Source organism: Meriones unguiculatus, chromosome 10, assembly GCF_030254825.1.
Source record: "Meriones unguiculatus strain TT.TT164.6M chromosome 10, Bangor_MerUng_6.1, whole genome shotgun sequence".
Classification (NCBI taxonomy): Eukaryota; Metazoa; Chordata; class Mammalia; order Rodentia; family Muridae; genus Meriones; species Meriones unguiculatus.
Genome location: NC_083358.1, coordinates 68,052,344 through 68,076,559, shown reverse-complemented (window position 1 = coordinate 68,076,559; position 24,216 = coordinate 68,052,344). Strand labels below are relative to the sequence as shown.

At 43.2% G+C, this 24,216-nt stretch overlaps 2 protein-coding genes across 2 annotated transcripts in view; one reads left to right on the top strand and one right to left on the bottom strand.

Moving 5' to 3' along the window:
* Window positions 1-485: 485 nt before the first annotated feature.
* Window positions 486-14,859, top strand: Adh5 (alcohol dehydrogenase 5 (class III), chi polypeptide). The gene is made up of 9 exons (XM_021655789.2): window positions 486-630; window positions 2,695-2,796; window positions 4,541-4,682; window positions 5,349-5,436; window positions 8,409-8,628; window positions 8,707-8,967; window positions 11,854-11,989; window positions 13,489-13,627; window positions 13,957-14,859. The coding sequence occupies exons 1-9, from the start codon at window positions 619-621 to the stop codon at window positions 13,979-13,981; spliced, it is 1,125 nt and encodes a 374-aa protein (XP_021511464.1). The 5' UTR covers window positions 486-618; the 3' UTR covers window positions 13,982-14,859.
* A 3,704-nt stretch (window positions 14,860-18,563) lies between these two features.
* Metap1 (methionyl aminopeptidase 1) overlaps window positions 18,564-24,216 on the bottom strand; it is a 36,322-nt gene continuing 30,669 nt past the window's right edge. The window contains exons 10-11 of the mRNA XM_021655791.2: window positions 22,315-22,380; window positions 18,564-20,188 (exon numbers count right to left, since the gene is read on the bottom strand). Of these exons, the coding sequence (XP_021511466.1) occupies window positions 20,025-20,188; window positions 22,315-22,380 (230 nt within the window). The 3' untranslated portion in view covers window positions 18,564-20,024. The remainder of the gene's footprint in view (window positions 20,189-22,314; window positions 22,381-24,216) is intronic.

The following is a 24,216-nucleotide window of genomic DNA, read 5'->3' as shown; positions in this document are numbered from 1 at the left end:
TAATGCTCTATCTGGGGAAAATAGAAGTCTCTGTATATTGCCCATGAAAAGTTGGTTAGCTATGCCTCTGTCCATTTCTGTCAATCAAAATCAATCTACAGATTCAATGCAATCTCCATCAAAATTCCAACATAATTCTTCACAGATCTTGAAAGGACAGGGGGGGAGAGGAGGGGCGGGGTGAGGAGGAGAAAGGTGGGGAGGGGAAGGGCGGGGAGGGGCGGGGGCGGGAACACGGACAGGCGCGGCTTGTTTCTCACGTGCTTCAGTGGCTTTCCGGTTTCCTCAAGTTATACTTCTCTCACTTCTAATGTACAGTGACTGCACCAAAACTAGACAAGGGAATACCACAGAGAGGCTTTGCAGCGACTCCGTCAGGCCAACCCGGAATAAAGAGCTTCGCCACCCAAGGCCAAAATCTTAGGCCTCTCCAGCTACGGAGAGAGGGCGCCAAAACCCAGGCCCCGCCCTTCCGGCATTAGCCCCGCCCCTCATCGCCCCGCCTCCTACGCACGCCCCTCCTGCTCACTCAGCCCCTCCCCTCACGCACGCCTCGCCCATACCCGCTTTCCGCTACAGTAGTGAACGTTCAGAGCGCCCGAGCCCGAATTTACGGACATGGCGAACCAGGTATGGAGGCGCGCTGTGGGCCGGGGTGGCGAGCGCAAGGCGCAGCGAGGGCAAGGAGGCTTTGTTTCGACTTCGCGCTTGGCCGCCCGAGCCGGTGGGAAGAGGCCCGCGCCCTGCACGCGGGACGGAGTAGTTTGCCCGTGTCGCACTCGCAGAATGGCGCAGCAGGAGCACGGGTTGCTCTCAAAACTACCAAGCAAAGTTAATCTCTTCCTTCGGCCTTCGCTTTCTGTGCGCAGCACCATGTGCCTGTTCTTTAAATCAGGTTATTGACTCTCAGTCCATCTCCCATTAGCCCAGTGACTTGCAACCTTTATTCTGTCAACACATTTCATAAGCATCAAGTGAACTGATCAAAACCCAGCGTTCCTCATTAGGCTGGCCTCCGTGGTAAGGAAGGCCTGTACACTATCACTGGCACACACAATAAACATTTAAAAACTGTAGAAGAAGATGGAAGGGAGGAGGAAAGGGAGGAAGTGAAAGAAAGAAAGATAAAAGAAAAGAAATGTGCTATCACTGATAGCACATTGCTCTAGATGCACAATGTAAGTTGCATATGGAATTTTAAACTTTTCAGGAAACACATTAAGAATACATAAAATTAGTTCTAATGGTATATTTAACCAGCCTAGTAGTCACAACATTATTTCAACATGTTATCGGTATTTTTAAATTGAAATATTTTTCACTCTTCTAAGCTTTCAAAACTTTACACTTAATAGCCGGTCTCAGGTCCCAATGGCTAATGCATTAGCTAGAGATGGTTGTGGTATTTTTACATATCGCCCATTTGGATATTTCTTAGGATCTTTTACACTGTGCAGTTTTGCACTAGACTGATGTTTTATAAGCTATCCCCCCAAAAAAGATCATTAGGACACATAGTAATAAACCTGTGATTCCTGAATTCCTCGCCAAACCTACAAACCAAATTCCTGGGTAGGATTATGCTGTTGTTCTTTGCTTGGCTTGCCTTTTGTTGTGTGGGGGATTGAATCCAGGGCATTTAAGGCAAGTGCTCTTCCACTGATCTCCTTCCCTAGCTTGGGACCTGGATTCTGGATTCATTCTTTTCTTTTATCTTTCTTTCTTTCACTTCCTCCCTTTCCTCCTCCCTTCCATCTTCTTCTACAGTTTTTAAATGTTTATTGTGTGTGCCTGTGTGTATTTATATGCACCACATGCATGCAGGAGCCTTGAGAAGCAAGAAGAAAGTACAGGTCCTGTGGAACTGGAGTTACAAGAAGCTGTGGGCACGTAGTTGCTGAGCACAGACCCTGGAGCCCTCAGCAGGAGCAGCAAGTGCTCTTAACCACTCTGCCATCTCTTCATCCCTTCATTTAAACACACACACATTGTTTTGGTTGGTGGTGGCGGTGGGGTTTGGAGCGAAGATTTGAGGTGGGATCTCTCTGTGTAGCCCTGGCTTTCCTAGAACTTGAAATTTAGACCAGGCTGGCCCCAAACTTACAGAGATCTGCTTGCCTCTGCCTGTAAGTGCTGGGACTAAAGGTCTGCCTCACTATGCCTGGCCCTTCGATTATGTATGTTCAACTATATTATTTATATGAAACCTAAGAACCATTCTTCATTTCACATTGAGGAAACACGTCTTTCTGTGCGTGTTGTTCACTTTGTTTCTATTTATTTAGTTTTGCCTGTGTCTGAATTTGCAATGTGTATGAGTGTGTTTATGCGTGTTCAAATGTGGACACTTGGAGTCTGAGGCTGACATCAGGGGGTCTCCTTGCAGTTGCTCTCCACCATATGTATTGAATCGGGATCTTCACTTGAACACAGAGATCTTCAGTACAGTTGCTTTAGTCACCTGACTTTCTCTGAGGATCCCACCCCTGCTGTTTGAGGGCTGGAGTTACAGACAGGCCACTACCTCCAGGTGTGGTGCTGGGGATCCGAACTCTGGTCCTCAGGCCTGCACGGCCGGCGCTTTGCTCACTGAGCCATCTCCCCAGCCCTGGTACACTCATCATCATCTGAATTGACCATGAAGTAATTATAACTTAGGAGGGTAAATGTTTACTCCCTTTTCCCCCACTTCAGGTGATCAGGTGCAAGGCTGCAGTCGCCTGGGAGGCCGGAAAGCCTCTCTCCATAGAGGAGGTAGAAGTGGCGCCTCCAAAGGCTCATGAAGTTCGAATTAAGGTAACATTACGGCCAAGGTACTGGTGGAAAAAGCTCACGGGTTAGGCCTCTGGATAGAAGAGTAGACCTGAGGGCCACAGAGGATAAACCCCAAAGGGCAGTGTCAAGGGAGAAGTCGTTGGAAGCCTTCCAGCTGCAGAATCTAGAAATCCTCCCACCCGTCCTCCCTCATAGCAGTCCTTTCCATCTTTTTGTATTTGCTCTGAAGCTGAGAAGCCAAACCTATGGATTAGCGGGTAACCACAGTATAACATTTTATAGTTTGGGTTTATGGTGGCTTTGTATGATCCTCCCCTTTCTGCTAATCCCCTAACTCACAAAGCATGGTGTAGCATTAGAAACAAAGAGTAGACATAGTCTTCAGTTTTGCTCGGTTTATTAGAGCAATAAAAAAGTAAAGTTCCCTCGTCTAGAGAGCACTGCCCCTGGTGGACAAGGCCAGGGTCCAGTGGATCCATTAGTCCCCTGCTCCTCTCCTTCCACCGTGGCTAAGAAGTCACCCCGGGGAGAGGCAGAAGACAGCATTTTCCAGAGACCTTTGACACCTTGGCATCTCTAAAACTTTTGTTTTTGCTCTCTGCTTTCTGCTTGTGTTTATGATACAAAACTAATGCTTTAAAGTCATACCCATTGCATGTGTCTGTTCCTTAACTTTCTGGAACAATGCTTCCTTCAAGGAAAGCAGACATGGTTCTCTTTTATTGTCGTGCCATTACTGTGCACACTAGCCAGTGTCCCAGGGCTCACATGCATCCAGTTGAGAAGCACAAAACCTTTTCAAGGTCCTTTTCAGCCAAGAGCTAAGAATCTGAAATGTTATGATACTTTATGTATTTCTGTTCATGCTCAGGAACTGGGCTGATTGTGCTTTTGCCAGTAAAGAAGGCAATTTGACATAGATAGACTAAGATGAATAGTATGGCCAGTGACAGCTTCATCCCCGGGAAACTGCTGGCTTACAGCAAAGAGTGGATGCATAGGACAGGAGCAGCAAAGCATAAAGACAAACATGGCCTTGCCTTGAATTGCTTTGTTTCTTCAATGCTTATATTTATGTGCTACCTAAGCATAAACATAAAACTCATACATGAGTTTATATGCGCCACACGCATGCAGGAACCTGAGGAGACTGAAGGGCATTGGAACCTTTGTGAACTGCCTGATGTGGGTGCTGAAAACCCAAAACTGGGTCATCTACAAGAGCAGTAAGTGCTCTTAATCACTGAGCCATCTTTTCAGCCCCCAGATATGATTCTTAGATGGTAGAGAGAGTTCAATGAAAGACTTGTTTGAATAGAAATTGTGTATGTTAGTGGAAAGGACTCGTTTCCACTAACAAAAGCACAGGCCAGTAGGCGTCTCTCTGAAATAATGTCTTCTTAGGCATCACGGTCCCCAAGTCCAGAAGCCAGCAGTGAGGTGGCCCCAGCTGTTTCCACCCTCTTGACAGCGGAAGGCACAGTGCTGGTGAAGCCACCAGCTTTACCTCTACTGGCTCCCATTGCACCAGAAAGGAAAATAGCGGTGCCACACGTCCTTGATATAAATGCACCGCTGTTTCCATTACCAGCACCAAGTCCACAGGGTCTAAGGATGCCATGGGTTGTAAGCACGCTAGTTCGGGACAAGTGAACCTATCAAAGAAAGGTATCTACAAGTGTGCCATGAAGCTCGGTGCCTTTTACTCGACTTATATCTCTGGCTGAGTGCAGACACTTAGATGCTTTTCTGACCATCCCGGTAGATCATCGCCACTGCCGTTTGCCACACTGATGCCTATACCTTGAGCGGAGCTGATCCCGAGGGATGTTTCCCGGTGATCTTGGGACATGAAGGTGCTGGAATTGTGGAAAGCGTTGGTGAAGGGGTCACAAAGCTGAAGGCAGGTAAGGAAGACATTTAAAGCACTGTGATGGTTTTGACTTGTTTCTGTAGGGATGTTACATCGATTTATTTACAACTATACAGTAGTCAAGGTAATTTCACTCCTCGTCTTGGAAGAACAAGTATTTGGGTTGGTTTTTCCAAACTTTTAAATACATTATCAAAAGCAAATTTGGCAAGTTAAGTGCCAATTTTTAGAGATGCATCAATGAGTTGATGTTTTTCAAGCACATTGTTATCCTCCAATAATTTAGAGTTTCATTTAGATCAAGAACTTTGAAGCGTACCTTTTTTGTGCATGGCTGGTCAGTGTCTAAACCATGCTCTTTAGGTAGTGTTTCTCAGCCTTGAGGTTGTTTCTTCCAGCGCGTGTCAGCTGATGAGAGTAAGAGGCCTGCTGTGTTCACTTAGAGCACTGGTTCCCAATCTTCCTAGTGCTGCCACAGTTAATGCAGCTCTGACGTTACTGTCACCCTGACACATAAAAGTGTTTCACTGCTACTTCATAACTGTAACTTTTCTACTGTTACCTTAATGTAAATAATTGATATGCAACCCCTGTGTAAGGGTCATTGGACCCCTAAAGGGGTCACGACCCACATGTTGAGAACCGCTGACTTAAAGCCAGCTACACCATTCAGGATAATAACTTCACATTTGCTTCTCAGGTGATACTGTCATCCCACTTTACATCCCACAGTGTGGAGAGTGCAAATTTTGCCTGAATCCTAAAACAAACCTTTGCCAGAAAATAAGGTTAGTGTCTTTTGATATGTTTTAATGTACTATATAGCTCTTTAAAAAAAAAAAAAAAAAAACTAGAGTGTGTGTGTGTGTGTGTGTGTGTGTGTGTGTATGTGTATGTGTATATGCCTGTGTCGGTGATACCTGCAAGGGCCACAGCAGGACATCAATGAGACTCACTCTCACCCACTTCCCTACCCACCTTCAGGTGCGTTGTGTGACAGAAGTTTTCCTGGAGAGACACAACATGTCTCTTCATTCCAGATAGGAAGCCCACCACAGACTAAAGTACAGGTAGCACCTAATCCAACTTGGTGAACCAGTGAACCAGTTTTATTGGGATTGCTTACAGGAAGGTGGGTGAGGGTTTACTTAAAGGAACAGAAATACTCAAAGACATCCACGTCAGCTTGTGCTTACTTACTGCACCAAGGTTATCTCAAATGGCCTCAAGAAATTAAATCAGGCCAGTTGGAGGGTCCACAGCACTGAAGCTGTAGCAATTTTATTGAGAGCAATCAGGCATTTTATACCTTTATCAGAAACAATATAATGGCAATTGCCATTATACAATGTAGTTGAAAGCTATATAAGGAACGAGATTAATATCCAAGATCAGTTGTTCCCGGAAGCTTCCGTGCTTCCTTGACTGCCTAGGAAACATACAGAGGAACATTCAATGCCTGAGGGAGTGCATAGGTCTCTCAGGAACTGGAAGGCATGTTGTGCTTCAGGAGCCATGAACTCTAATCTAAAAAACTCCTAACATATTTCTCCCAGGACTGCTAGGCCAAGCCAACTCCATGGTTCCCTGCAGCTACAGGCCGCTCAACAAGTTAGAGAGTCCTTTCCAAGTGACTCTAACCTAAACCTCTTCCAGGCAACTCTGCTGATTTCTGCCTCTTCCAGACAGCTGCTCTGGTCCCAGAGGGTTCTTTGCAGTTCGGCTCTCTTATCTCAGGGGGACTCTCAGCTTTTATTGATTACTGTGGCAGGGAAGGGCCTAGTGAATCTGGCCAGTTTCAGGGACTTCCTGGTGCTCTTTTGAGTTGCTTACCTTCCTGCCTAAGGAGTTTCTCTGTAGAAAGAAATGTTTCAATCTTACAGAAAACTGTTACAACTTCCCCACCTCATACCTTTGAGCCAGGGTCTCCTGCTCAAACCGAAGCTCTCCATTTCAGCTGTGCTGGCTGGCCTGCAAGCTCCCGTGTGAGCCTGGCTCTGTTCCTCCTTCCCTCAGCACTAGGGTTAAGCATACGGGGTCATGCCTGGTGTTTCACATGGGCTCTGCACTGTGAACTCAGGTTCATGGTTTGCACAGTAAGTGCTTTTAACTGCTGAATCACCTCCTCCACCCTCTTTTAATACAGCCTTATAATAAGAGATCTCATTAGCACAAACTATAGTGCCAGAGAGATGGCTCCATGGTTTTAAAAACACTTGTGCCAGCTGCTTTTCCAGAGGACCCAGGTTTGATTCCTAACACTGACGTGGTAACACACAACTACCTGTAACTCCAGTCCCATGGAAACTGATGCCCTCAGGGCACCAGGCACACACATTTTGTACATACATGCAAAACACCCGTACACATACAAAAAAAAGGTAATATCTCAGCAAGTAATTGTGTAGAGATTTAAACAGCACATTTTACAGGAGTTACTTAATTTTGTCTTTAAGGCCTTACTATCACTGTTACTAAGCTCTGTCTTTTCAAGGATGAGAAAATCAAGACTGAGAAATCTCAAAGTTTGCCCAGTATTGCCAGCCGTTAAGATATAAAACAGAAGCTTGTTATCAGGCATGGTAGCCCACACCTTTAATCTCAACACTCAGGAAATAAAAGTTACCACATAAGGGAAATGTGAAGCCTATAGGACATAACAATCCCCTTGATGCAGAAAGGGTGGTTCTGTTGTAAGGTATGTCACACCACTTGAGGACCCTCGGAGGCCCTGTAGATCTTGTTGGTCGCCTTTCTTATTGAGGTAGAACATACATCAATACAGTACTCATGGTGCGCAAAGTGTAAATGTGCAGCCCAGTGAGGTTTACCCTCATACACACCTGCTGGGCAGACCCTTCTGCAGATACAGCCAGAGAACCCCACCAACCATCACCCCTTTGTGCTCCACATGGCCCTTCCACATGAGTACCTGACTCCTTCGGAGGTCCCTAGAGTCCTGGTAGCTTTCCCTGGAGAACTTCGTAGTTTGATCAGGAGGCGTGTGCTGCCAGGTGTCTTCCGTTTGTGTCTCTGAGCAGTGTCCACGTTGCTATGTGCATGTCTGCTTTTATGTTGCTCTGTCATACTCCACTCCAAACACCAGTGTTTGTTCACTTGCCTGGTGGCCTCGTTGTTTTGGGTTGGGTGTGTGCGCTGCTTTCCCTTGGTGGCTTCCTGGGATTTGGTCAGCAAAAGTGTGAGATGTGCACACGCACAGCTCTCCGTTTGTGTATTTACTCATAGACATTTCAGAGGGCTTATCTGAGTGTTAATTGGGTTACTGTGTTTATTGGAAAGGATGAATGTTGGGGCTGAGAAGGTGGCTCAGGTGGGAAAATTCGGATCCCCGGAAACCACCACAGAGGCCAGGAGCTGGCTGCAGAGGCCCAAGTGTGCGTTCCCAGTGTGCAAACAGGAAGAGGAGACACGACAGTCCAGAAGCTCAACTCACTCAGCCTGTTTAACACAGTAGCAAAGAGACCCTGTCTCAAACACAGTAGAGAGGCAACGAAAGTAATGTTATGGTTGGCGTCACCACAACATGAGGAAGTGTATTAAAGGCTGCAGCATTAGGAAGGTTGAGAGCCACTGCATTAAAAGTTAGGATTTGGTGTTTGTTTTGTTTTGTTTTTGTTTTATGATACTTTTCTGAGTATTTGTTGGTCGTTATTTTTAAAACTGGTATTTTTCTTTCCTCTAGAGCTAAGGAAATGAGCCTTGCTTTCCATTTCTCGTTTTCCTTTTTCTTCTTCTCCAGAGTCACTCAGGGGAAAGGACTGATGCCCGATGGTACTAGCAGATTTACCTGCAGAGGAAAGCCTGTCTTTCATTTCATGGGAACCAGCACATTTTCCGAGTACACAGTTGTGGCTGACATCTCTGTTGCTAAAATCGATCCTTTGGCGCCTTTGGATAAAGTCTGCCTTCTTGGTTGTGGCATTTCAACTGGCTACGGTGCTGCTGTGAACACTGCCAAGGTAAGGACCGGGGTCCTGTGGCTGGCTGGCGAGGGTGGGACTCCTAGTGGGGTACTTACAGACTGTCTTTGATGGTAGGTGGAGCCTGGTTCTACCTGTGCCGTCTTTGGCCTGGGAGGAGTTGGATTGGCAGTGATCATGGGCTGTAAAGTGGCTGGTGCATCCCGGATCATTGGTGTCGATATCAATAAAGACAAATTCGACAAGGCCAAAGAATTCGGAGCCTCTGAATGTGTCAACCCCCAGGATTTCAGTAAACCCATCCAGGAAGTACTCATCGAGATGACGGATGGCGGAGTGGACTACTCCTTTGAATGTATTGGCAACGTAAAGGTCATGGTGAGCATGTGAGCCTTCGTTCTTTCTGTGCTTAGAGTTCCTTTTTAAAGTGCACCTTCCCTAAGTTTAAAGTTTAAGTTTTAGAAGGAAGCTTTAATAGGACTTAATTTTAAAGAGAGCAGAGGATGGAAACAGCTGCTTGTACTGCTTAGAACTACTTGAACGGGAAATGATAGAAGAAGGGCTCAGGGAAAGATGAACAGAAAAAATGTTTCTTTGCCTTTGAGTGCACATTGACTGCTTATCTCATGAAATGAAAAGTTAGGCATGAGCTTGGAATCAGATATGCACGCCCATCCCTGACAGAGTGTCCTGATGCAGTCTTTAACAGCACGTGGCTAACATTTTTTGGTTTGTTTGTGGGTCTGAGTGGTTTGCCCACATGTATGTATGTGTACCACATGTGTGCCTGGTGCCTACAAAGCGAGAAGAGGGCATTGCACCCTGGAGAGCTGGAGTTAAGGAGCCCCTTATGGATGCTGGGATCCAAACCCCAGTCTTCTGTAAGAGCAGAAAGTGCTGTTAACTGCTGAGCCATCTCTCCAACCCTGAAATCTTCAGTTTTAGTTTTGAGTTGGGGTTTACTTGTATTTCTAAACTGATCTCTTAAAAGCATAAAACTTGTACATTTTGTTGGATTACCTGGTAATAATCAATCCCTAGAGTACTGTTTCCATGTGGCTAAGCATATTTATCATCTTTTATGGGGGAAACTTTCAAGATCATGTAGCTTTGTTAAGTAGCAGTAAACACGGGTCTGCTCCATTCTTGTTTGGCCAGAGTCCCCAATTCTACCTGATCCACTTAATCAGTCTCTTCTTCGTACCTCTCAGGAGGGAGTTTTTCTGTCAAAGAGAGTTTGTGTTAGAGAGGAGTTATTCCTAGGAAGCTTAGCTTAAAGTTGGTGATGAGACCACTGTATGTGATATTGGGATGCTTCATGATGTACTGGCATATCTTCATTTTGCTCACCTGTGATGTGTCCTCCCTGCCTGACAGTCTGACTTGGGAGATGAGCATGATTTGGTTGTGAGGACTGGGTGTTGACTTTTAGAAGTGGTGCCATGAAAATGTCTTCTCGTCAAGTAAAAAGTACAAACAGCATGGTTCTTCTCACGGTACCCCTGGCTCTAATCCAAACAGTGTTCTAGCTTCACTGTATTTCATTGTCAGGATGAACCTCTAGACTCTCCTCCTGAGCCAGCCTTCCATTGCAGCTCAGTCTGTCTTTGGAGCTGATATGTTCACTCATGCACACAGACTGGATTTGCTGAACCCTTCCTTTCCCATCCTATCTGATGAGGACTAATTTGCATCCCAGGGCCTGCGCACTTGAGACCACACTCTCAACAGCTCCTTTCTTACCACCTTGGCCTTCACATTGTCACAGACTCTTACAGAGCTGCTGTCATTTGGACCTGCTCCAAGGTTACTGAGCACTGATAAACATTTTCTTCTCTCCTTTCTCTTGTGTTTTTCCTTCTATTCCAGAAACCATTATCGGTGCCAGAGTCCAAATCCCCACCTGCGCCATCTTTTTTGTTTGTTTGTTTTTGAGACAGGGTTTCTCTGTGTATTTAGCATTGGCTGTCCTGGACTGGCTTTGTAGACCAGGCCAGCCTCGAACTCACACAGATCTGCCTGCCTGTCTCCCCAAGTGCTAGAATTATAGGCATGAGCCATCCTTAATTGCCTACTCTCCTCCCTTGTCATATAATTTTCTTCTGTTGGAATCAGACTCTCAGAAGCTTGAAAAATCTGTTTAAGCCTTTCTTCCTCATTTGTATTCTCTACTGGCTTTTTCTAATTCTTTCTAGATCGCATTGGGTTTGACCACCACCACCACCCCCCAAAAAAAAACAAAACATAGTAAGTGGTTTTCTTTTTGTTTTGTTTTACTTTTTGTTGTTCTTTTTCGAGACAGGGTTTCTCTGTCTAGCCTTGGTCGCCCTAGAGTCACTCTATAGACCAGGCTGGCCTCCTTGAGTGCTAGGATTACAGGCATGTGCCACTGCACCCAGCTGTAAGTGGTTTTCTTAACCAATTTTTAATAGCTAGCGAGTGAGCCGAGGCTAGAGGGGTGAACAGTTGAGACAGCTCCTGCTCCTGCTCCTCTTATGGAGAATTCTAGAAACTTCCTTTGCAGCCTTTCTCATAACTGTCGTTTTTACTGGAATCAGTCGATGTGTGTAGTTTTGAGTCACGCTAGTGACTAGTGATACTGAACAGTTTCTCGTGTGTCTGTTTGCTGTCTGTGTCTGATTTTGAGAAATGTCTTTTTCTATCCCTTGCCCAGGCGGTTTGGCTGTTTGTTACTGTTAGGTTTTTAGGATCTTGTAAATTCTGGGTGTCAGCCCATTGTCAGATGCATGGCCTACAAATGGTCTGTGTGCTGCCAGTGCACTCTTGTTTCCCAGTGCTTAGCTTCCTTTTGTTTGCTGTGCTCCCATCTGTGTATATCTGCTTTTGCTTCCTAAGTTAAGATCTAATCCAAAAAACATCTCCCTGTTCAATGGCTGTAAGTATTTCCCTTATGTTTTCTTCCAGTAGTTTGATCTTATATTTAAGACCATTAGTAGTTGATTTTTTTATAACTCATGAGAGAGAAATGGTCTAGATCCATTCATATGCATTGTGCATATAGGATTTAAAATTAAAATAGAAAGCAAATAAAATCTTTAGATTTGTTTATTTTAATGCTGGGGTTAATTTTTAAAGATAACTTGTTAAAATATAATTGCTCAATAAAATTAAAATTACTAAACACTAAGTTTGGATATTTGTTGCTATTTCTCTAAAAGGCTCTGTGTCGCCTCTGCTCTGCTAGAGGTTTCTAGGGAAGAGGGCATTGTCAGTGCGGTTCATACATTATCGCTGTGCTTGCAGAGAGCAGCCCTTGAGGCAGCCCACAAAGGCTGGGGCGTCAGTGTGGTGGTTGGTGTAGCCGCTTCAGGTGAAGAAATCTCCACTCGTCCATTCCAGCTGGTGACAGGACGCACATGGAAAGGGACTGCCTTTGGAGGTAACATGGTGATCAGTAGATTTTCTCTACCCTCTTTCCATTGTCATAATTTAAATCCCAGTCTCATTTTCTTATATTAACACAAATCATCACAGGTTATCTGTGTTATGAATTGTTTAATGAAAGACTTGAGGCTCTCAGAATCAGCCAGTGTTGACTGCTGGTACTGGGGAGACATTCAGCTTCTTCTGAAGTTTAGACCCAAACACACTATACACACAGAACAAAACATACAGTACACACAGAGCCAAACATATGATACACACAGACCCAGACATACAATAAACACAGAACTAAACATACAATACGCATAGAACCAAACATGTAGTACACACAGAACCACACAATACAATACAAGCTTTCAACAGTAGAACAAGAGCCACGTATGGCGGCGCATGCCTTTAATCCTAGCACTTGAGCAGAGGCGGGCTCTGAAAGGCAGAGGCAGATTCAAGGCCAGCCTGGGCTGCATAGTGCCTTGGGATAAAAAAAGAGAGAAAGGGAGAAAGGAAAGAAAAAAAGAGGAAGTTAATGACCAAGAAATTGGGGTCCGGCTGAGTAAAGCCCAGGGCTTTATGTCTAGGTTTCATAGTTACCATTTTTACACATTTCTTAGAGAATGCAGCTATCACTTGGTGTGATTAGGCTTCTTTCCAAATAATCCTGGTTTCAATAATAACCAGTACTGAGTCCTAAACTAAAATATTGACAAAACATTTTAGCAAAATTAAAAGGCTGTCCCCTGATCATTTTCCCCTAGTGTAACCCTAAGCAGCATTTAATCATTTGACATTAATTGAACTATAGATAGAAATTTGGAGAGTCTTTTTGTAGTGCTCAGCTAGAGAGAAGATACTAAAACATGTCTCATAGCCCAACTTTTTGTAAATCTTATAAGATTTCAAAAAAAACTAAAGGGACATCCCAGGTGTTTTGGATGGTCCCATACTGTGTTTTAAACACGTTTTTTAAAGCCCATAAGAAAAGCTTTGAAAAGTATACTAAAAAGGGGACATGACCAAAATTCTCCTTTGTGATATACTGTTTACCTTAGACGCTGTCAGTCTAACTCTGGTTTCTAGTGTCCTAGACTATTTAACTGGCACGTGCTGCACATGCTGGCGAGGCAGGTGCTCTCTAATAGAATTATACTGCAACTTATTTACTTATTTGTTTTTGAGACACAGTTGACCAGATTGGCCTTGAACTTAAAATCCTTCCTATATCAGCCTCCACTGTAGCTGGCTTTTCTGGCCTGTGCCATCAGGCCCAAGTGTTTATTAACCCTTCTATAAGAAAAGAACAATAACTCCAAAATGTTTGCTTTTTCACAGCTAAGGATATGTCTGATTCTTCCTCACTTCACAACAGTTTCAGAATGCCTCATTCCCCTTGCATTCTTCTTAATCTATAGCTGCCTCTGTGTCACCCAGGACATGACTCAGCATACTGTAGAAACTTGTTGCATAAGTTTTCCATAAGAATGTGATTTCTTTTAGGATGGAAGAGTGTAGAGAGTGTCCCAAAGCTGGTGTCTGAATATATGTCCAAAAAGATAAAAGTTGATGAATTTGTGACTGGCAGTCTGTCCTTCGATCAAATTAACAAAGCCTTTGAGCTGATGCACTCGGGGAAAAGGTGAGTTTTCAAGCTCTGCTTCATTTTACAGAATCAGTAATGATTTGACACTTAGAAAGGGAGGGAGGATAAAAACAAAGAGGTCAGTGGCCTTGAAAGTTCACCTTCAGGGACCATAAGATGGACCAGAGGGAGAAGGTGCCTGCTGCCAGGCCTGATGACCTGAGTTTGATTCCCAGGACCCACATGGTAGAAGAGCAGAAGTGACCTCCATAGGCATGCCAGGGCACGTGCACTCCCGAAGACACACACATGTGTGCGCGCTCACACACATACGATTCTTTTTAGTTCATCTTTGAAGTTTTACTCATGTTGCTTTTCTCTCCCAGCATTCGGACTGTTCTAAAGATGTAAATTCTAAAGAGAACACTGTCCATCCTGTACTTTTTCCTGTGAGTGGATAGGAACAGACTGACAGAAGATTTGCAAACTAACCGTCTCTTAGACTTCAAAAACTACTAGAAGGAATGTATGTAATCACGGCTTTAATCAAGGACAAGGCATTAAATAGTCATGTTGGTTTTCTGAACTCCCCACGTAAATAATTGCTGCTCATCAAGGAATATTTTAACACAATAAAAATATTTTCTGCATTTATGTATAAGTTGAACGTCCTGTGCTTTTTAGGCTGTCCAGTAGGCTGGTGATGAGTTGTTTAGAAACAGTGCTGACCCAAAAGAAAGGCTGATTTTTAATTCATCATCATAGGTTTTGAGATCAGAACATTCTTTGCAAATACCTTTTAGAAATGGATACTACCAAGTATTCAGTAAATTTTTGTTAAGTTTTGTTGGCATAATTTTATTGTGCACTGTGTAAAGCATATCCTTGTGTTATTCAAATGATAATTTCTCTGTCTTCACATCTGGTTGCAATCCATGCATAGTATTATTGTAATGCTTATTCTAAGAATCTCCTGTCTCAAATTCATGTAAACATTGTTCCCCATTTATTCTCTGATTTGTCAATAAAACTGATCAGCCAATAACTGAGCAGTATTGATAAGGCTGGCTGGACTCTGTTTCCAGCAAGGGGAGGAGTTAAGGGATTCAGCCAATGAGGAGAGGTTCAGGAGAGAGGATGAGAAAAGAGCTCAAAATGGCTTTCAGACAAAGCCATAAAATGCAAGCTTCTTGGGGATTTACAGTGGGAGACAGGTAGATTAGCTTAGAGGATAAATTTAGACTGGTACTGCTCAGTTATTGTACATAAAAAAAAAATGCTGAATAAAACTTAAGTCTCTGTCTCGATTATTTGGGGCTAGCTGGGTTAGATAAAAACTACCAACTTTAAATTTCATGTGTTAAAGTTTAGGCAGCTATCCTGATAATAAATGCATACTGTCATGACAACAACCAAGTAGCCAGGTGAACCAGCCATGCCCACTCCGTGGGACTGCCTTTGGTAAAATTTTGAGAACAAAACAGTGCCGTGGACTCTCAATCAACTGAACGCTGACAGTTCCACAAGTGTGAGGTAAAAGTGCTCATGCTCCTTGCAAGTAGGGGACATGCAGACTGCACAACAGGATGACCTCCCACTTAGATAATCAAGAACTCCCAGCAGCCTGAAACAAGAGGCTGTGCTCTGATCGCCACAGAGCAGTGCTCAGGAGCGTGACTGTTCTCTCAGCTCTCAAATACTGATTTAAGCTTAAACAGAGCCTGGATTCCCTAGTGACACACCCAGCTACTGATAATACAAATTCCTCCATTGTTGTACAAACTGTTGCTTTGACAGTACACAAAGGTGTAATTTGTCCCCGGCCATGCAGTTCAAATGAGATCCCTGGTGTCATGGTCATGTACTTCTCTCAAAACACCATAGTGCAAACAGGCTCACAAGTTCTTGAAAACAGCATCTTTGGGTTGTCACTGGAAGCCGGGTGGAGAAGGTGGAAGAATAGTAACAGGGCTAAGAAAAAGCAAGTTTACAAAAAATTGCTTCACTGTCAAGCTGGACATAGGGGTTTCTGTCAACCTTCTTCACAGATGCTTCTTAGAGTAGGTAGCAATTAACACCTTCAACAACTGTTCACCTTGCAGAGAGTAACTGGATTGCTCAACACTAAATGAGATGTATTTATCACCCCTCCTCCAAGGCTCAGAAATCTTTGTGGAAGATGAGGTAGAAAGACTTAAGATCCAAGGATGGTGGTGGCATGATTTTAAGGAAACTTCTCCAGACACAACCCAGAAGTTGCACATAATGATTAGTGGCAACACACACAAGTTTTGCACATGCTGAAGCCAATCAAAGTCCCAGCACAAAGACAGGAAAGTGAGCACAAAATCCCACCTGTAGCTGAGGAGCCATTGCCCTTTGATTATATGCTGGGAAAAAATGAGATCAGATTTAATGGCATGACGCCTGGGGTCACATCTCAGGGCAGGCCTCCACTCTGAGCAGTTGGGCAACATGGATTGGACTCACGGTTTAAAAACACAAAGTTCGGTGGATAGGGAGATAAGGGTGATCTGGAGGAGGTATGGGAGAGGCGTTATCAAAATACAATCAGATTCTCAAAAATGTTAAGGGATGATGCAAGGCGCAGCCGGTGCACGCCCCTAATAATCCCAGCACCTGGGAGGCAGGCAGAGGCAGGTGATCTGAGTTCGAGATCACCTGGTTGGTGGAGTGAGTTCTAGGATGGCCAGGGCTACACAGTGAAAAGCTTTCTAGAAAAACAAGTATGAGCTAAGAGTGATAGTTGAGGTTGAGGGGATTGCTAAGGGAGGAACACATCAGCCGTCAGCTAATAATCAGAGAGATGATGTATTTGTGCTTTTTTGTAAAATGTCAGTAAATGTAAATAGAATGCTAGATTTGGGAAACCCAACTTGCAGGACAAAGGCAAGAAAATAGTGAGTACTAAAATCATTGCGTGACCTTGATATCCATACTGTTTCCTAGTAGCTCCTCAAAATTTGTTTAAAAGTCATGAGGGGAAAAGCAGGGAGGGACAGACACCAAGTTATCAAACACACTGGAACACTGACAGCTCATGTGGGATGTAATGAATGCAACGTGACATGATTTCTTCCATCAAAATATTTCTGTGTATCCTCATGAGAACTAGACTTTTATATGCAACTGACACAATTTGTTAAGTGTTATTTTCCTAAAACACTAAGGGGAGTTATTCTGTCATGTACTACTGCTACATGACAGGGTGCTTAAAAGAAACCTGGGGGAAACTGAGTCTGTATATACTTAATTATGCAGCTATGTTAAAACTTATTTGGTGTAACAATTACGTCATGATCACACAGACTCCTTTGCTGGGATGTGGGGTACTCACTGGGAATTAAACCGCAAAGCCTCTGTTAGTTAAGCACCCCATCAAGAGTTACACCCCAGCACAAATATCCGTAAAGAAATAGGGGTTGAAGCAGTAATGGGCAAAGTATAATACCCTTTGTGGACAAAGCCTTGGGTTCAATCCCAGGACTAGGTCGGGGAAAAGTATGTACATAGATATATGAAGCAAAGGTACCAAAAAGCAAAAATAAAGTTTTGTGTAAAATGTGTGTTTGCACTGGACTAGAGAAGAGCATATGTGTCCTTCTCTACCACTGTGCCTTGTTCCCTCCAGGCAGCATCTCACTGGTCCTGGAGCCCATTTCCCAGCTGTGCTGGCAGCCAGCAAGGCCCAGCAATCTCCCTCACTGCTGGGATTACAGGCATATATGGGACATGTGGCTTCATGTGGTTGCTGGGACCACAACTCTGATGCTCATGATTGTCCATCAGCAAGCACTCTGGCCACCAAGCCATCTCTCTAGTTCAGGTGTGTCTACGGAGTATTCTGTTCATTTCAACCAAACCAGAAGTGACATAGAAGACAGTAATTAGCAATAGCAAATCCCCAGCCTTGTCTATAAATCACATGGGCACTGAGTATTATACATGTTGAAGGAGTTCTAAACTACGTATCAGAAAAAAAAAAAAGTGATGGTTTCTTTTCATTGTCAACTTGACTGGACTTGGGAGTCACCTAGGAGTGTAGGGAGTGTTTCCAGTTTTAACTGAGGTAAGAAGACCCATCCTGAATGGAGATGGCGCCATCCTATGAGCGAAGGTCTGAATACGAAGATGAAAAGCAGGAAGCCAGGCTAGCACTAGCATCACCACATCTGCTTCCTGGGAACACAAAGTGACCAGCAGGTTGATGCTCCACACCAGGCCATTCTTCCAAGGTGCATTATATCTTTTAAAAACAACTATAAACCCAAATAAATCTTCTCCTAGGTAGCTTTTGTTGGGTAGTGTCATAGCAACAAGAAAAGCACTAAGATAAAGGACAGACATATTTTTCTTCTTTCAAATTATAACTATAGGAAATGAAAGACAGACAGGAGGAAGAAAACCAGCTTACAAGTTAACCTGGATATGTTGGGCAGTGTAGAGCTCCTGTCTATATACAAGGCCACCAGTTCAGTCCCAACCCTGACAAAAAAAGAGCTAATACGTTAACTTACTGTCGTGCAATGAGAAAGTAGATGTTTTTTAGACTAAATCTAGTATTTTTAATCCAGGGTTAGTTTGAGATTAAACTAGAGCCCACATTGTTTAAGAGACAAAACAATGGAAGCAGTCCCACCAGCATGTCTACTCTTTTCACAACACTACCAAGATTTTGTTCCAGGAGCTTCATTTTCTAATGACAGAAACTGAACACCCACCCCACCCCCATTACTAATTCTGCTGTCGGAATAGAAAATGTTTCCCTAAATAAGCCATCCTCTTGGCCTTAAAAGCTCTCATGATGCAGCTACATCTCAGCTAGTGCTGGCATTCTGCTGGATTAAATACTATGGAATTACGGTACAGTATTATACCTGAAAAGGTGCTCCAATGGTAATGAGTTTAGACTATGAAATTAGCCTCATTCCCATCAGTTCCCTCTAAAATCCCAACAAATACAACTACAGTAAGTGGGATAATCATTCAAACTTTTAATCTCCCTTTACATATTATATTAACATTCATATTACAAGGCATTCCATTCACAAATATTACAGTTTGATAAAAACTTTTAACACACACACACCCAGAAGTCTACACCAGATTCAATCACTTTACTAAATCATTAAAGTCATGAAAACATTATCATCATTCTCTTAAAGCAATAAGGTCTGAGGCACTCTGGGAAAGATGTCTTAGTATGCATCAGTGGTATCAAATTATATTACAATAAAGTCACAAGACACCCGGTAATCAAGGATACCTCACGACAACTGTATGATCTGGTGTGTCTCCACTGCATACACTCGTATTTGAACAACCCCCAAGGAGCACAGATTCTGGGCACAGGGTCATTTTTGATGAGGCTCTCAACTACACAGAGGTGAGGTGCATTTGCAACAAAGGATAGCAGCATCCATACTGAGTGTTTACAGTACTGCAACAAGTTCCTTTCTCACTGCTGTTAGTTTACTGTACATTAAAACTTATAGCCACCCATGACTATGCTGACACCTGGAGACATTTTGGAACTCTCCCCATCACCTGCCACAGGACAACTGCCACTCTGTTCTAAGAACTCCAGAGGTGTACCCTTAAAGGGAGCTTCTTCCCTCTCATTTCTGACCAAAAGACATCTGAAGTAGCAGTGTACTGTGAGGTTACTCTGCGGCTGCCAGCCACCACCTGCCGCTCAGCTATTTGACCAAACACCAGACCTTACAAAGTCTGATAACTTCCAAGGGACTCTTAGCATCCATTCACTGACACACGGTCCACACTACACGGAAGTGTTCCCTACACACATACAAGGATAAATAATTAGCATGGGGGTGAGAGGAGGCCAATTCCCAACTAGGAATTCATCACTAACAAATTATGGATCCGTTTATGACAGCACATATCCTGTCAAATCAGAATCAACCCAGACCACAGGTCCTATAGTGTTCAGTAATTATGTATATGGAATTTAAAATGTATGCATATATATTTCCATATATATCAATATATAATAAAAAATCTGGAGCAACATGTTGCTAAAGTTTCAAGATTTCTCATCTTCAACATTCTCCTGGAAAACAGCTGGCCCTTGGCAGCTGGTCTATGGCAGTGACAAAGCAACGAGAAGCATGTTTAGTCAAAGTGCTCAAGGGGCAAAGAAGAAAACACAGTACAGAGAACTGGGGGTGAGGCCAGGGACTGAAGGAAGTAAGCAATGTTTCCTTTATTCTTCTCAGCTTTTTCAGACCCAAAAAAATGCTCTTGAGGACACACACCAAATGCTGTAGTCCATTCTTATCCACAGTCAAAACAAAACGAGTGATTAAAAAAAAAAAAAAAAGAAAAGAAAAAAGAAACCTCTTCATTTCTGTACTTTCAATAAAATGCACAGTACAAGATGATGTTCAGATGTTAGGCATCTTGAGAGGAATTAAAACTGGGACATGAAATGAGGCCGAGAGCTATCAAGTCTCCGGGTGAGAATTTCACAGCCAGTGTCCGTGACCAGCAGGGTGTGCTCAAACTGAGCAGATCGCTTTCCGTCCCTCGTCACTGCAGTCCAGCCATCTGGCCAGGTTTCATCTTGCCATCCACCTTAAACAAGCAAAAACAGTTGCTTAGTTTTTTCATTCACAGTCTCTCAGAGGAAATAATCAGTCAAATTCACTATTAAGACCCCTCTTAATACTTTGTTCTAGCTAAAGCTTTTCCAACTTCATTCCCATCTGTAGCACTAACAAAATAACATTGTCTAAACTTGTTCAGTGGAGCAATTTGATAATTTTTCTATTTCTCAATATCAAATCAAGATGGTGTTTCCAAAATAAAAGCATGAGACTTTCAGCAAACACATGGAAACTCCTCCCACAAAATTGAACAGAAACTTAGAACTGACAATTTCCAGAACAACAGACTGAACTATCCCATTGTTCATAATGAACATGAGTTCCTGCACAGCTATGGCATGAAACTCCTGAAGTAACTGTAAAAAAAATGGCAGGCACACAATCAGAGGGTGAGGACAGATTATAGCATAAAAATTTAAAAACCAGACAAAGGGGCAAAGAAAGAAAAATAGGGTTTTTGAAGACTAAGAAAAATATGAGGGCTGAGGAGACAGCTGAGTTGACAAAGCCCTTCCCTTAAAAGGGGAAGGACCCGAGTCTGATACCTAGCACCCATGTAAAAAGCAGCAGTCTCTGGGGTTTGTGGCAGCCAGGCTAGCCTAACTGTCAAACCCCAAGTCCTAATAAAAGACTTAGTTCAAAAACAAAGTGGAAGGGTCCTGAAAAACAGAAGGTAGGGTTGACCTCTGGTCACTAACGCACACACGGATATTCACACCTGGAGGATCCGGAAAGGCTGTGCTTCAAAAGACGCCAACAGCACTGACACGCTGCCCTGCTTAAACCCAAAAAGAACTGGCAGAAGCATTTCCCAGTTGTAATCTGATAAATGCTCATAACAAGCGCACCATTAGCGCCCGAGCCCCCACAGACAATCATGAGAGATTAGTGAACCTGTGCTGTGCTCCCTTGTGATGCTGCAGGAAACCACACGAGTGAGAGTCAACTGGAAAGTCTGGCAAATTCTGCCACATGAGCAGCTATGACAACTAGGCAAGTCACACTCCTCAAGGATCTGCTTACTCTTCTAACACCTTCTCTATTAACTGGAATTAACCTGTATAACTGTGTCTCCTCTTCCCCCTTCATCTACATCAAGCAAAAACGTCTACAAAGGTTTGACATAGGATCTTGTTGTTACAACTCACCCTTTGATAAGATCTTTTGGAATAGGCCCAAAATTCAAGTACTTTATATTTACGAACAATAGAAGAATCCGCTACGTTAATCTATGATCTTGTTAGAAACCCCATATATTAACAATCATGATGTAACTGGGAGCCAGGTGGTGGTGTATGCCTTTAATCCCAGCACTCAAGAGGCAGAGGCAGGAGGATGCCTGTGAGTTCGAAGCCAGCCTGGTCTACAAAAGCACGTACAAATTAGCCAGGGCTACGCAGAGAAATCCTGTCTTGAAAAACTCAAAAAGGGGGAAAAAAAAAGATGCACTAGAAAGAATGCAACAAAAGAAAGCAAACAAAATCAGATACTGATTTGATTTGTAACCAAAACTAAAAACAAAAATTCAACAAATGTTCAAGGTCTGCCAAGACAGGAAATGCTGACAACCTAAATTTGATTCCTAGGCCACAGATGGTAGAGCCAACCTCCACACGCTGTCCACCCTCTGCATACTATGTGCACACTTGCAAAAATTAAATACAAAAAAATTTAAGAGAAAAAAAAAGCTACAAATTGTGGTGGTTTGAATATGAATTGCCTTTATAGAATCATGTGTTTGCATGCTTGGTCACCAGGGAATGGTACTCTAAGGAAGCATAAAGTAAGTGTGGCTTTGCTGAAGGAAGTATGTCAATAGGGGTGGGCTATGAGGTTTTAAATGGTCAAGTTATGCTCAGTGTCCCTCTCTTCTTGCAGCCTGCAAATCTGTATATAGAACTCTCAGCAACTTCTTCAGCACCATGTCTGCCTACACACCAGTGTTCCCTGCCAAGACGGTAACAGATTAAAACTGTGAACCAGTAGGGCAGGCCCAATTAAATGTTTTGCATATAAGAGTTGCTGTGGTCATAGTTCTTGTCACAGCAATAAAACACTAAGAGACAAAAACAGTATAGGAACATGCAAACTCACCTTCACAAATCATTGGCTCAATTGTAAACACATGGCCCGATTTCATCACACCAACTGCCTTATTTTCTGAAATTAAAGGAAAAAGTCTCAAAAGACACCAAAACCCAACAGCACTGAACTGAACAGCTCACAAGACCACAGGACTCCCCTTCATTACTTTCCCAATTTTCTAACCGTCTGTCATTCAGCAAAGAGGCTATCACCAGTAACCACCTGGTTACTGGTCCAGGTGTCCATAAACTCCATATATAATCACCATTAATTAACATAGAAACGCAATCTTTTGTGCTAATACAAATTAGAAAAAGGCAATCACTGCTGGGTATGGTGGAGCACAACTTTATTCCCAGTACTCAGTGGTGGTGGTGGTAGTGGAAGGAAGATAGTGGAGATGTTGGGTGTTATTGGTTATCAAACAGAATGCCATAACCCATCACCCATCACCTTATGGAAGTTTGAGTGACATGTAGAATATACCGGAAGTCTCTCACCTCTTTGGTTAAGGGGAATAAGTTTGTATAAAGAGATGACAAATAGGCACAGGATAGTTACCTGTACTATCAAACAGAAAATGTTAAGAATTCCTAGCAGGGCATGGTGGGACACACCTTTAATCCCAGCATTCAGGGAGGCACAGGCAGGAGATCGCTATGAATTTGAGGCCATCCTGGTCTACAAAGCAAGTCTAGGACAGCCAGGGCTAGCTACACAGAGAGACCCTGACTCAAAACAACAAAGCATACCTATGTGGTGTTACAGAAAGCAAAGGGCATGAAGGGATCTAAAGCTGTGCTGTCTGATGCTACCACAGCAACAGAAATGGATTTTAAATGTAAAAAAGTGCAAAATTAAAAAATTAAAGCAGTAGGCATTATGTATCTCAGTAGCTTACAGAACTTTAAATATTGGGATATATGAGGTATGATGTGTCCTTAAAGATACAGGGTTAAAATCCCACTGGTTACTTTTAACACAGCTCCTACAAGTGACTACCTGCTAATATTCCTGTTTCTGCCACTCATTCATTATTCATTAAAAAGAGCTATAACTTCTACTACTCATGTCACAGAATACTGAAAAAAAGTTCTAGTTTTGTTAACAACTCACTCAACAAACACAGGTTATCTGAGGGGTTGTACTACTGCCATGTAAATTTTAAAGCTTGTGCCAGACGTGCATGTCTTTAATCCCAGCACTTGGGAGGCAGAAGTAGGCGGATCATGAGTTCCAGGACAACCAGGGCCACAAAGAGAAACCCTACCTTAAGAAAAGAAAAAAATGAAAAACTTGTACCTACTTTACTGTTATGGTAAGTAAGTCAGGTATACATGTAAACACAGGGCACTTCCATCACTGTGACTTGGAAACATACCAAATGTGGAAACGAACATACTGCTTCCTGTTCCTGTCTTCTTTTTACTTTTTAAAATAATTTTCATTTTTATGTGTATGAGTATTTTGCCTACATGTATGTCTGTGTAGCACATATGGGCCTGGTACTTGAGAAAGCCAGAAAAGGGTATCAAATCCACTGGACCTGCAGCTACACACAATAATAAACTGCCATGTGAGTGCTGGGAATCCAACCTCAACCCTCTGTGAGAGCTGCCAGTACTCTTACCCTTGTCTCCAGCCCTGTTTTCTTTCTTATATTTAATATGAAACTTAGGTATCTCTGCTATACTACAACTGACTCACCTCCTCCCACAAATTTCACTATCTTCAGCCTTACTAATTCATACTTCTATCAGTTTGTTGCCTCTACACTTGGATTACTCTCTCTCTCTCTCTCTCTCTCTCTCTCTCTCTCTCTCTCTCTCTGTAGTCTCTTACACACAGCCCTTACGATGAGACTAGCACTTCAGTTTTGTGACTGGAATGGACACTCAGCTTACTTCAGGA